Source organism: Pezoporus occidentalis, unplaced genomic scaffold (assembly GCF_034315485.1).
Source record: "Pezoporus occidentalis ecotype Australia unplaced genomic scaffold, CSIRO_AGI_Poc_V1 ctg244, whole genome shotgun sequence".
In the NCBI taxonomy this organism is placed as follows: Eukaryota; Metazoa; Chordata; class Aves; order Psittaciformes; family Psittacidae; genus Pezoporus; species Pezoporus occidentalis.
In genome coordinates this window covers 226,737-241,053 of record NW_026914330.1, presented here as the reverse complement: position 1 = coordinate 241,053, position 14,317 = coordinate 226,737, and the positions used below count along the sequence as shown (strand labels likewise).

General features: G+C 44.5%; 1 protein-coding gene across 1 annotated transcript in view; it reads left to right on the top strand.

Annotated features, from left to right (window-relative positions):
* Positions 1–14,251, top strand: part of RAB10 (RAB10, member RAS oncogene family) — a 48,612-nt gene extending 34,361 nt beyond the window's left edge. Inside the window, exons 3-6 of the mRNA XM_062622612.1 lie at positions 4,796–4,934; positions 8,693–8,782; positions 9,255–9,356; positions 11,276–14,251. Of these exons, the coding sequence (XP_062478596.1) occupies positions 4,796–4,934; positions 8,693–8,782; positions 9,255–9,356; positions 11,276–11,359 (415 nt within the window). The 3' untranslated portion in view covers positions 11,360–14,251. The remainder of the gene's footprint in view (positions 1–4,795; positions 4,935–8,692; positions 8,783–9,254; positions 9,357–11,275) is intronic.
* The last annotated feature ends 66 nt before the right edge of the window (positions 14,252–14,317 follow it).

Below are 14,317 nucleotides of genomic sequence, written 5' to 3'. Positions count from 1 at the left end.
AAGCCAGGAGGAGGAACTTTGGTTGATAGACCAAGAGGATGACAGTAGGTACAAGTTAGCAAGGTGCTTGATTGTTCCTGTGCCTGGGGCAGGCTTGTTAGCTGAACTGTTAAAAGTTAGCTTGTTACAAGTCAGTGACCTGCACTCTTAAGGCCAGTAAGTGAAGATATGAAAGGCTAGATCCTGAAGTTTCCAGAGTTGGGCAAGACAAGTGATGTGTTTCTCTTCGGTGGGGTATGAAACATTCGCACTTGGATGAGGACAGAATTGCTTCCGTAGTGAACTAAGTATCACTCAAATCAGACTCAAGGACACCTAAAGTTTTTTTCTTCCTCCTTAGCTGCTGCTCTATCCCTCCTGTCTTTACATGCAGCTTGCATGGCAGGCTATTTTCCTACAGTCTTGTGACTGATTCCAAATTTTAGAAACAGCCTTATTTTTTGAGTATGCAGCTTTTAAGTGTGTAGAGGACCATAAGGTAACATTTTTGTATCCGTGCATCTTTGCTAGCAACACTTTTACATGGTTAGAAAAGTGTCCTCAGAATCCTGTTTTATTCAGCAATGACCTTGTTGCAAAAATAATCATTGAACCTGGAACAGTCATCCAAGTAAAAGAATCGTGCAGCAGCATAGCTACCAGAAATAGTTCCATGTGTGGAAATGCCCTGTTCTCTCCAAGTTCTTGCATTTTAAGTGTGTTGGTGCACAGGCAGAGGTGCAGGAAGCACCACTAACGAGTGTGCGGTCAGTCTCATTAATTTTTGCAGTTACTGGGTATGAGGGTGGTGAGGCCCTGGCACAGGTTGCCCAGAGAAGCTGTGGCTGCCCCATCCCTGGCAGTGTTCAAGGCCAGGTTGGACGGGGTTTGGAGCAGCCTGGTCTAGTGGAAGGTGTCCCTGCCCGTGGCAGGGGGTTTGGAACTGGATGAGCTTTAAGGTCCCTTCCAACCCAAATTTTCCTTTGATTCTATGCATTATGCTCAGAACATCTGAAAGCTAACTCTTGCTGCTGAGAGCTTTTGAGATTATTCACCATGTGCAAAGCTCAAGGTGGACAAGACTTTTGGCATGTCAGTAAAACAATTAGATGCTTCAGTCATTATAGCTGTTGGGTTTTTTTTTCTGGTAGTGTATTTTTTCAGAAAAGCTGGAATTTGTATCCCTCGGATGTTCCTTTGTGAAGGAAAGTCTCTGACCCAGTCGGTAAAGTGTGCCTGGTGTCACCAGTACAGTTTCTTCAATGCAGTATTCTGCTGCGTGGTTTTAAAAATATTATAAGAAGAAACAGTAATAAAATTGTTAGGATTATTTTGGAATTATTTGGTTTAATACCTTGAAGAGCTTTATTTTGACCTGCGTGCGCTGGAAAGATCTTCACAGATCATCAGATATAATCTCTTCTTGTTGCATCCATGTAAATCTTTCATAAGCAAATCACAGTACATTTTAAGGCTTCTTTAGTCTCTGCTAGGTCAACTGGAAAGCTGTCCCAGAAAGCCCATTCTCAGCTCGTTGAACCTCTTACATGACACACCTTATACATACTTTAATGTTGGCATGAGAATAATTTAAAAAAGATTTTTTGCTTTCCTTGGGCTTCTCCTTTTCCTAGTCCCATAGGCCTTGTCTTCATTTTGCAGCCAAACAGCCCAGTTTCTCTCAGTTCCCTCCTGTGCAGGAGGGCTTCGTTTTCCTTGGTGATCTTAATACCTGTCTGCATTTATTTTAGCTTGAAGAGCTACTAGCACCCGCAAATGTTTTTTGCCTATGTCAAGGATTTACTGCACACCCATAGCTTTGGAGCATATTCTTACATCCTGGGGGTTTGAAGAAAGGAATGGAGGGCTAGGGCAGTGAAGATGACATGCGGTTTCTGTCTGCCATTTGCTCAGGGTGGATTCATCAGTCATAGGCAGTTTGAAAACCATAACTCATTTCCTCTGTTTGCTTCAGTCAGGTCTCTAATCTCACATCCATTAAGAGTTATCTCTGAATAATGAATGGAGAACACATTAAAGAAGGGGAAAGGGCAAATATAGTGCTTAAAAAAAAGGGGGGGGGGGGGGGGGCAAGATTCCAGGTTCTTTGTTTTTTCCCTCCCCGGCTTTCTTTTCATCCATTAGCTTAGTGTCAGTTGCCAGAAAAAACATGGGAGGAGTTAACTAAGCAAATAAGTAGTAGCAGCATAAGATGTGACAAGAAATAAGTAACAACTAAGTGTTGCCAATGCCAAGTTGTATAAAATCAATCTGAATTCTTAGTATGACAGCTGCTGGCCATGTCGGGAGAAATCACAGATGCCATACCCCTTGATAGGTTTAGTAAGCCTTTTCTGACTCTGTCCTGCTTGATGTAATGGCTTTAAACTAGAGGAAGGCAAATTTAGATGAGACCTTAGGAAGAAGTTGTTCCCTGTGAGTCTGGTGAGGCCCTGGCACAGGTTGCCCCGAGAAGCTGTGGCTGCCCCATCCCTGGCAGTGTTCAAGGCCAGGTTGGACGGGGCTTGGAGCAAACTGGTCTAGCGGAAGGTGTCCCTGCTTGTGGCAGGGGGCTGGACTAGATGAGCTTTAAGGTCTGCTTCCAACCAAACCATTCTGTGATTCTTTAGATGCCAAACTTGGCTTTCCCTTGGTGCAAATTAAGGCTATCAATCCTTGTTGTATTTTTCACAGGTAACTAGAGGAGTTAATTTTTCTTCTTTCTACAATTATTTTTAACATAAACACAGCTCTTGCACCTTCCCTGAATTTTCCCAGGCCACCTCAAGTTCTTTAGACCTTATTCACTGGCCAAAGGTCTAAGATACGCAGCCTCATGTATTACTCTCTCTGGAATCCCTCCATTCTGCACATGTCTGAGCCAGACTGCACAGCTGAAGTCTTACCGGCCTCGTACAGGAATATTTTCTACAAGAGTCAGACACTGTTTGTGCATCCCACTCACCTTCCTCATGATGAAGATGATTTTTTCAGCATCTGACTAACTGATGACACACTGAATTTGATAACTTTGCATTTGTCTCTGCTGAATTTCCCAGGACTTTCTTCAGTGACATTAATCAGTCAAAACCAATCTGAATTATAATCCAGTCCTCTATATGATTTATACTTCGCAACTTCATCTTTTCTTGCCTAGCTTAAGTACAGTAACCATACTCACTATTCCCTTATCTCAGCCACGGAAGAAAATGTGCCTATCATGAAACTCAGGGCAGACTGCTTCAAAACATCTCACAAAACTTACCCACACGTGGCTTATTTTCTCTGCCTATGAGTTTTCTATCCACTCGATTGCATCTTCACCTAAGACTTCTATAGGCATCTGAGTTGTTTCTATCATAAAATCACAGAATGGTTTGGATTGGAAGGGACCTTAAAGCTCATCCAGTCCCAACCCCCTGCCACGGGCAGGGACACCTTCCACTAGACCAGGTTGCTCCAAGCCCCATCCAACCTGGCCTTGAACACTGCCAGGGATGGGGCAGCCACAGCTCCTCTACCACCCTCACAGGGAAGAACTTCTTCCTCAGATCTCATCTCAGTCTCCCCTCTGTCAGGTTAAAGCCATTCCCCCTTGTCCTGTCCCTACAGGCCCTTGTCAAAAGCCCCTCTCCAGCTTTCTTGTCAGCCCCTTTAGGCACTGGAAGCTGCTCTAAGGCATTTTCTCTCAGACTGTCTCCATAGCAGAGGTGCTCCAGCTCTTGGAGCATCTTCGTGGCTTACTCTGCACTTCCTCCAGCAGGTCCACATCCTTCTTCTGTGAAGTGTCACTGAAAGCTGTCTGTAAACATAGAATCACAGAATAGTTATGGTTGGAAAGGACCTTAAGATCATCCAGTTCCAACCCCCCTGCCATGGGCAGGGACACGTCACACTAAACCATATCACCCAAGGCTTCGTCCAACCTGGTCTTGAACACTGCCAGGGATGGAGCATTCACAACCTCCCTGGGCAACCCTTTCCAGTGCTTCACCACCCTAACAGGAAATAATTTCTTCCTTATATCCAATCTAAGCTTCCCCTGTTGTAAGTTTTAACCCGTTACCCCTTGTCCTATCACTACAGTCCCTAACGGAGAGTCCCTCCCCAGCATTCCTATAGGCCCCCTTCAGATACTGGAAGGCTGCTATGAGGTCTCCACGCAGCCTTCTCTTCTCCAGGCTGAACAGCCCCAACTTTCTCAGCCTGTCTTCATACGGGAGGTGCTCCAGTCCCCTGATCATCCTCGTGGTTCTTCTCTGGACTTGTTCCAACAGTTCCATGTCCTTTTTATGCTGAGGACACCAGAACTGCACACAATACTCCAAGTGAGGTCTCACGAGAGCAGAGCAGAGGGGCAGGATCACCTCCTTCGACCTGCTGGTCACGCTCCTTTTGATGCAGCCCAGGATATGGTTGGCCTTCTGGGCTGCAAGCGCCCACTGAAGCCAGCTCATGTTCATTTTCTCATCGACCAACACCCCCAAGTCCTTCTCCGCAGGGCTGCTCTGAATCTCTTCTCTGCCCAATGTAATCTCTTAGGTTTATGTCCTCTGCTAAACATTGTAGAATATGCTGTTAAGTCCTAATTCTCAACTTAATGGCATGCAGTTTTGTTTAACCAAATCTCATGCGTTCTATTAAATACCTCAGAATGAAATGGGAAGATATGTGCTGTCATTAATCTTGCAGGATCAATTTACAGCATATAACTTACAGAAATCGGTAATGTTATGTACACACTTACCTAACAGATATACCATGCTGGTTTCTTTATAGCTTGTCTCCAATATGTACTTTTGTCTGTTTTCCACAGGGACACAGCGGGGCAGGAACGATTTCACACCATCACCACCTCCTATTACAGAGGTGCCATGGGAATCATGCTAGTATATGATATCACCAATGCCAAGAGCTTTGAAAACATCAGCAAGTGGCTCAGAAACATAGATGAGGTGAGTAATGTTTGTAAGGTCCTGGAATTGAGCTGTTTGTTGTAACCCCTAGAGCGTGTGATGAGTCCCATAGAACTTGGCTTCTGGATTGCACCTTCTTCTGCCCTTGCAAAAGGTGTACATGAACACAGAGGTTTGGGTGCTGTTCTTCAGCTGTCATATCATAATCATAGAATGGGTTGGAAGGGACCTTAAAGACCATCCAGTTCCAACCCCTTTGCCCCAGGCAGGGACATCTTCCACTAGACCAGGTTGCTCCAAGCCCCATCCAACCTGGCCTTGAAGCCTGCCAGGGATGGGGCAGCCACAGCTTCTCTGAGCAGCCTGTGCCAGGGCTTCACCACCTTCACAGGGAACAGCTTCTTCCTCAGATCTCATTTATATCTTCTGTCCTGTGTCCTGTCCCTCCACTCTCCCTTCAGCAATGGCATGACAGATTGCAGTACTACGCAGAAGTTAGTGGTCTCATAAACAAATTTGACATTTTAAGACACAACTTTGTTTCTTTGTTGGAGAACACAATATATCTTCTAGTAATTGGGAGTTGCAGTTTTCAAGAGGAGCTGCCACCACAAGGTGGTGTGCAAAGGAGCAACACTAAGCTACAAACTGAGGAGTAGCTACAGAATGCGTCACCTCTAGTACTAATCTATTTTATAAGGATGACTGTGTAAATCTTCAAAGACAAATCAGTACAATCACCTCCACTCCCCCAGAACTGATGTCACAAAATATTTGCAAGTCTATCATGGCTTTTGCAGATAGTATGGCAAACATCTGTTGTAAACTACTCTGACCTGCATAGCTGATTTTCATTCCTGTTAGAAGTACCAACAAACAGGCTGATAAAATTTCAAGCAAGGTCAAGTGAAGCAGAAGAAACTGCTGTGGAAACATTCATTGCGTGGACCCCAAGATTTCATTCTGTGGGAGTTCTGAGATGTTAGAGAGCAGCACAATTGTTAGTGCTTGCTTTTGTTACACTGCTCCCAAATGGAACAAATATTTGGATTTTCCAGCTTCGTTATTTTCCTAGAAAGCAGGAAGAGGGCTCTGCAGAGCTGAGTCTCAGCAGATGTGGGCTGTCAGGCATTCCTAGTCAAAGCATTAAAACTGGTGAAAGAGCAAAATTGTGATACTGAGACTTGAATTTCCTGACATGAGAAATGGAAAACTGTACTGTTTATGGAAAGGTACGTGTCTTGGTGGGTATAGAACAGGGGGTGGTAAGGCAATAGAGGAAGAGATTTAATTAATAATGAATTGAATGTAAACTTGAAACCAAGGCCTTTAGCTTCTGCAGTTGTTTTGTTTAAAGAGTTTCAATAGTATCCAGGAAGTTGAATAATGGATATCATTCATGCCACTGTGTCGGAGAAGAAATGGTTTTGCTGACCTAAGGTTCTTAAATCTGTCTCACAAACCTCTGCAGCTGATTCCAGGTGCACTGTGAAAGCTGCATGGTTACTGCAGTTTTGTAAGGGATTTATGACACTTTGGGCAGCTTTTTTTATTATGGAAGCAGCTCACTAATCATAAATCATAGAAATCATAATACAATTGTTTAGTTTGGAAAAGACCCTTAAGATCAAGTCCAACTGCTAACCCAGAACTGCCAAGCCCACCACTAACACGTCCTTAAGCACCACATCTACAAATCTGTTAAATCTCTCCAGGGACTGTGACTCTACCACAGCCCTGGGCAGCCTGTTCCAGTGCTTGACAACAATTTTGAGGAAGAAATTTTTCCTCATATCCAATGTAAGTCTTCATATAGTGCAACTTGAGGCCATTTCCTCTTGTTCTGTTACTTGGGAGAAGAGGCTACCCCCACCTTGCTACAGCCTCCTGTCAGGTAGTTGTAGAGTGATAAGGTCTTGCTCAGTCTCCTTTTCTTCAGACTAAACACCCCCAGTTTCATCAGCTGTTCCTCATCAGACTTGTGCTCCGAACCCTTCACCAGCTCCATTGCCCTTTTCTGGGCATACTCCAGCAACTCAATATCTTTCTTGTAGTGAGGGCCCAGAACTGAACACAGGATTTGAGGTGCAGCCTCACCAGTGTCAAGTACCGGGTGACAGTAAAACTACCCTTGTCCTGCTGGCCATGCTGTTGCTGACACAAGCCAGGTGCTGTTTGCCTTATCCAGTTGGAGACAAGCTGGCTCATGTTCAGTTCCTTTTTTCACCAGGCAGTTTTTCATCCACTCTTCCCCAAGCCTGTAGCACTTCATGGGGTTGTTGTGACCCAAGTGCAGGACCCGGCACTGAGCCTTGTTGAATGTCATACAATTGTGCTCAGCCCATGAATCTGGCCTGTCCAGATTCCTCTGCAGAGCCTCCTACCCTCCAGAAGATCAGTACTCTGCCCATCTTGGTGTCACTTTGAAACTGACTGGGGGTACACTTGATCTGATCCCCTTGTCCGGGTCATTGATAAAGGCATTAAACGGAACTGGCCCCAGTACTGAACTATGGGGAACACCACTTGTGCCTGACTGCCCATTGGATTTAACTCCATGCACCAGCACTCTTTTTGCTCAGCCATCCAGCCAGTTTTTTACCCAGAGAAGAGTACACTCATCCAAGCCATGAGCAGCCAGTTTCTCCAGGAGAATGCTGCGGGAAACAGTGTCAAAGGCTTTACTAAAGTCCAAGTAGACAACATCCACAGTCTTTCTGTCATCCACTGAGTGGTCACCTTGTCATAGAAGGGGATCAGATTGGACCTGCCTTTCATAAACCCATGCTGATGGGGCCCGATTGCCTTGTTGGCCTGTATGTGTGACATGATGGCACTCAAGATGATCTGCTCCATAACCTTTCCCAGCACTGAGGTCAGGCCTGTAGTTCCCAGATCCTCCTTCTGGCTCTTCTTGTAGATGGGTGTCATGTTTTGCTAACCTCCAGTTAACTGAGACCTCCAGAAGGAGGTGTGCTGAATGTGGGGCTCTTCATCACTGCCCAGACTGACACTGCCTCGTCCTGTCCTGACACCATGCAGGAAACACCAGCTGCTCACCTCCCTGTTACAGTTGCAGTCCCCTGCTCTGCTTTCTGGCTTTTCCAACCTGTTTTCCTTCCTTCATGGCTCCCACATTTCTTTCTTTGGGTCCTGTTTCCCTCCCTGGTCACTCCTTCCCTGCCTAATCTCCCTTATTGTGGATCAGCAAAATGGGGAGGAGAAAGCAATTAACCAGCTATAGAAAGTAATTAGGAGGGCTGGTTTTTAGTCACAGCTTGTTACTCTGCCACTCCAGTGCACAAAGCTTGGCAGCTGTAGATGTGGGCTAGTTCTTGTCCTGTAATGTTTTGTACCATCATTTCTGCAATGTGCTTGTCCAGCACACGTAACATCTGACACCTTTTAAGTGCCAGGCAGGAAGCTGATTCTTTTCCCATGTCACTGAATGCAAACTAACAAAGATTTGGTAGGCTGGTGTCATTAACTAGAAGGATCTGGGCTTCAGAAAAGACTTCATGTTTAAATTACTGAAATAAAAAGGAAGGAGAAAAATAACTGGCATTGGGATGATGATAGAGCTGTGTCAAGCCTGTAGCTCATTCCACTTCCGGGTTTTATGAGCAGTTTAGTCTGAAAAATGATGTCCAGCAGTATTTGTTACAACTCGGGAAAGTGCAGGGCACCAAGACCTGTAAATGTTAGCCTGGACTTCAAACAGCCTGGAAGTACAAAGTGAAGTAGATACTTACTGTTTGTTGGGAGAGGTGTTAAACTGATCTCTTGTCTCATTCTAGCATGCCAATGAAGATGTGGAGAGGATGCTGTTAGGAAACAAGTGTGACATGGAAGATAAAAGAGTTGTCCCTAAAGCAAAAGGCGAACAGGTAAGTGTCGGACAAAAGCTTGCTTAGAGAAATGAGGAAATTGGTGACAAGAGTCTCAGCCCCAAGGGGATGTGCCAGGGAATGAGCGAGGGAGGCTGCATTTACGAATGGTTTGCAAGTCTAGGGAATGTTTTCTCAGAAGCTGCATTGCAAATGAGTCCAGCTGCAGTTTCTGATTTTTGATACCTAAAGTTTCCAGGCATCCTTTGTTAAGTTACTTACCCCATGCCAGACTCATACGGTGTCTGTCATCTTAGGTTCAGACATTGACTTGTGATTTAATACACTTTAATTACTGTTCCCGAATCATTAAGTTCCAAATCTTCTTTTGTGACACTTTGCTTAGCTAGTACTTCTGATGCCTGCTACAGCTGAAAGAGTATTACATGCTTATAAATGCTGCTAATCCCCACGTTATCGCAGCAGCAGCTGCATACAGTAACTCTAACCTCTTCTTTCTTTTTTGCTTTAGATTGCTAGGGAGCATGGTATTAGGTTTTTCGAAACTAGTGCAAAAGCAAATATAAACATTGAGAAGGCATTCCTCACATTAGCAGAAGACATTCTCCGAAAGGTAGGTGCTCTACAGGATTCATTTAAAAAAAATACCCTTAAATTTCAGCTTCTGTCTGTTGACGTTTACCTGAATTGTTGCAGCTTTTGACTCTGGCATGCTGAGACAAACAAGTACCTGAAGGAGGAGTGTTGTACACCTAAAGCTTCTAAAGCTTGTTTGATGTTTGATTATTGTAAGAGTGCTATCTAAAGGGAGTGGTGTACATCAAAGAGCTAAGGAACTTAAATTTGTAAGTGTTTGGCCCTTAAACTCACAGTTGTGTCCTACATGAGCTTGGAATTAAAACATTTCAGTTGTTGTGGAAAAGAATTGTCCTTTACCTGCCACTGTCAATGTGCAGCATTGTGTAAAAACTCTTTGGCACCCGTTGGAAAGAGTTCAGGTGTTGTTGATAGAACAGAGGGATGAACTATGTCACCTCTACCTGGCCTCTGATGGTTACCCCCCTTGGCCTCTGTGTTTCATTGAAGGTTTCATTGAACAGTTCCATCACAACTGAGAGAAGAATGCGGGTCACCAGTTAGTCCTGGTGGCTGGCCCCTCTTCCTGAAATTTAGAGCATGCCATGAGAATGGTTGTCTTTTCTGTGGCCTCTACCCAAATCTTTGTATGCTCAGAGCTACAGGATACTGCTGCACTTGTATTTCTGATGCCTTTCATTGGCTTTCAGCAGCTGCCACCACTTAGTTGCAGGGTTGAGATGGGTGGCTTCAGGGCTGGTTGCAGTTAGCTGATGGACTTGATCCAGGCAGTCACCCCTGTGCTGGCACATTCCTGCTTGTGGTCAGGTTGTGCCTCTTCAGCGCTGAAACTCTCTGGAGCCCAAGACACATGGATTGGCGAACTCTAGTGTATGTGCTGTTGCTTCTAAACCAATGACCCTAAGTGAATTCTTCTGTGCTCCAGCTTAGCTGTAGGGACTGCCCTGTGATGGGACCACCTTCATCACTGTCTGCCACCACACTCACGTGAATCCAGTTCATAATGTCATCCGAGTTAATTGCTTTAAAATTTAATGCAAGGTCAATGCTGGGTTTTATCACAACCCCTTTAAATACACATCTGCTCAATGATGTCTGGTTTGTCATTGTAGTGCTGAGTTGTTCCTTAATCTGTTTTTTGACAAGTTTTATGTGAGAAACTGGGTGAAAATCCCTGCCCTTTGGCAAAGAGGAGGTCAGGCTGGTGAGTCCTACTGACCCTTATGACCTCTCAGTTTTTATTTTGGTGTATTTATCTGAAGAGCAGGGTGGGTTGCTTCTGCAAAGAGGGGAAGAAAAGAATACAGAGACTAAACTTGCAGCGTTCTGGTGAATGTTTAGGTTAGTTTCTAAAGTTAGATGTTAGTGTCTGACCAAAACCACTTGACTTGGATTTTTGCCTTGGTCTAACCAAGCTTATATCCAGTGATGCAGACAAGCCTCTTCTGTCACTGCCTCCAAAACTGCTGTCCTGGTTAACTGGAAGGCAGATGCTTCTGAACAACCCCTGTTTATCCTAAATGACTCAGTGGTTTTTAAGGTCATTAGTTCACATAATGTATCTGCAGCTTGTGTTAGTTGTATGCTGTGATTTACTTACTGCACCAAAGTCAGAGTCTCAGTTCTAAGAGCAGGATCTAGAAATAGGTTGAGTTTACTTTGGGGTGGTCTGAGTTAAGGTTTGGTGGTTGTTGTTTTGTTTTGTTAATTTTCCAGCCTTCCAGTTGTTTATTTAAAGCCAACCAAACAGAAAGCCCTCAACTGGGTTTGCATACTCTGCTGCAGGGGGGCAGGAGGATCTCGTTGTCCATAGTTTATTCATAACATCATTTGGCGATGTAATTTTTTCTGTAAGCCACTATCTCTTCAGCTCTGAACACTTTCTTCCAGCATGCCTCATGAGTCATCTAACTCTCTTTACTTGTTTCATTGCAGACCCCCGTAAAAGAGCCCAACAGTGAAAATGTAGATATCAGCAGTGGAGGTGGGGTGACGGGCTGGAAGAGCAAGTGTTGCTGAACGTTCTCCTATATCACCAATCGCCATCCACCGCCCCTTTTTTCTCGCTGCAAAACAAACCACTCTGCCCATTTTTTAACCTTAAACCAATGTTTTGTTCCTCATCTTAACGAGCTCCTGTCTCCCTTTGGTTTTCTGTTTAGGACAGCTTACGTACTCTAATTTCCTCAACAACATCTGTAGGAAAATCATCCCCGTGACTTCATTTTTTAATGTACCTGCTCCACTTACCACTACGTTTTGGTTGTATTATAGTCCCGTTCCTCCTGACATTAAAACATATAGCAATCATATTCAACTCTACTCTGCAAATTGTATAAGAATAAAAGTTAGAATTAACAATTTATTTTGTACAACAGTGGAATTTTCTGTCATGGATTATGTGCTTGAGTCACCGTATTCTCTAGATGCATCAGCCAGAGAGCCAGGAACACTCTCGTTTTCGCCTTGAGTCTGTGAATGGGGTTTGTTTTGTCCTGTGCCTTATGTGGAAAGGAACTTTTAGTTTCACTTTCTTTTCTTTTCTTCTGGTGGAAGCATGTGCAGGAGATGTACCATCCATACTTGACCATTTTAAGCTACCAAACTCTTTTGTGATTGCTTTCTGTAATTGTTGATGTAATGCATCGAGGACAAAGGGTGGTGCAAAAACAAAAAACAAATGACATTTAATCTGCTGTGTCTCCTTTTTGGTGATCTAGCCATTCAGATGTTCCTGCTGCCATTTTTTTTTCCTCACTTGCGGCTCTTTCCTTTTGCCTGCATGCTGCTTTTATTTGCATTTCTTCATGGTGTGATGTGTTAATTAAGAGGATGGCAACATGGTATGTTTGCCAAAAATTTAATACAAAGCACTGATTTAGCTTTCAAGGTTAAAAATGTCGAAGATACCTACTAATTTCCCTCTAGGCAATGTCAGTCCACTAGTATATCTTCTCTCTCCTCCTGCATAGCCGTTGGGTTTTATGATATGGAAGAGTTCTTTGCATGCACTAGTTTTCTATGGAGGGTGATGTGGTTGTCTACTTTATGTGTATGAATATAACATGCAGTTCCCAAACTGACAGCAGTTAACACGAACTTTTAAGTTCTCTCTTCCCGTTAGTCGCTCGGGTGCGTTGGTCTGTAACCTCGCCAAAGACAGAGTGAAACTAGATTTAAAAAGAAAGGGGAAAGAAACCCAAAAGTTGGCAGTTTAATTTATTACCTCCCTGAAAACTTTCCATTTTCCAGTGTTAAAAGCTGAGTCATTGGTACTTGGGTCTGTCTGGTTCTTGATCCAGGCTGTGGGAATGCTGGGGGGGGGGAATCCCAGTGAGGCTGTGGAGCCCCACTGGGATTCACTGGCTTTTCCAGCTTGCATTCTTGCTTTGCCCAGGCTCCGGTGTCACTGACGATGTGGCCTCATCCTTTCTGAAGGGGAAGGGGGTTAAGGACTGATGGTCCAATGCTGTCACTTGCTCCTTCCAGACTGGGTGCTGGGTCTGCCAGCAGGTATGTTCCCCTGCTTTAAAACACCACTCAGGAGAGCTGAGGACAAAGAGATGTTTTAAATAGAAGCTTCTTCCTCCCCAAGCCTCACATTCTCCTTTAAAGCTGGGCAAGCTCCTGCTTCACTCTTGTCTGGTCGAGTCTTGGACTGTCTCCGGTAAATAACTGAAGTAGTAAATAGCTCTGACTTACTTTTAACAAAGTGATGGTGTTTTAACGTTGAATTGCTAGTTTCTGGTGGTAACTTGACCGAGGTGTCTCCTTTTCCCTCTGTATTTTGGCATTTTGTCTCCATGTGTGTTAACCCTTCCCAGCTGAGTGGCTTTTGGGGTCAGGCAGGACGCTGGGATAAATCAGCACTGTGTTGCTTCTTGCGTCCCGGCATTGTAAATAGAGTACGGCTGCCTTTTGGCTAAACCTGCACTTTCTAACCTGATCAAAAAGGGAAAAATGGAGAGCTGTACATCTAGGGTCTTTTGTATAATCCTTGTTTTAAACGTGAGCTTTTTATTTGCTTCCAGGGGCTTGGCTCCCTCTTGTGTAAGTCCCGTGGGGTCCTTGTAGACACTGTGTTCATTGCAAGCCAGCAGGTAGAGAGCAGGCCACTCGCTGGTACTACCAGCTCCCACCTCCATTTCCTATTCCCCTTTCCCAGTTAATAAACTGAAATATTTCTAGATGGTCTAGTTCTGTTCGTATGAAAACTGTGGGGCTTGGCTTTGTGTTGTGTTGTGGGGTGCAAGGCCCAGCCAAGGATGAATGAGCAGCAAGAGGTGATGCAGATGCTGAAAGATTAGAAATAATAATCATGTTGGAGGATTTTGCAGTAACTTTATTTCTGCTGGTATCTAAACTTCCTGCTAGTTAGAGAAATAACTGCCTGGGGAACCTCTGCTTGGAAGACACCCCCTCCCCAGCCCTGAGCGTGGAATGAAGCCGAAGCCCAGCCTGGAAAAGGACCGAAAGTAGCTTTCCCTGTGCCAGCCTCCCCGGCTTTAGCCAGCCCAGCTGCCGGCGGAGGACTCAGCACTACCTTTATGTCATGCAAATAAAGCAAAAGTCATGTAACTTAATTAAATTGGTCATGATAACCTAAAACCCGAGGTTGAATCTATCCTACAAGCGTCTCAGCCACTCTCTGTGCCGTGGTGCGGGGCAGGGGTGGAAGCGGTGCTTTGTGTTCTCCGACTCGGACGGTGGAAAAAACAGCATCAACTTAAGGTCTAGGATTAATTCCCATGCCTACGATTTTTTACTTAATCTTTTAATATTTTTGCTACTCCACTCTGGCTTTTTATTTAAAACACATTCTTTTGTACCACTTACTGTATCAAATTGTATAAAAGATCACTGTCCCATTCTTGGTCATACCAAGAGCAAATAAAAGCTTTTATAAACTTGCATTGGTTCCTTCCTAGGCCCTGTTAGACTCCTTTTGGGCCAAGCTTTCTGTCGGGGCTGTAGTGG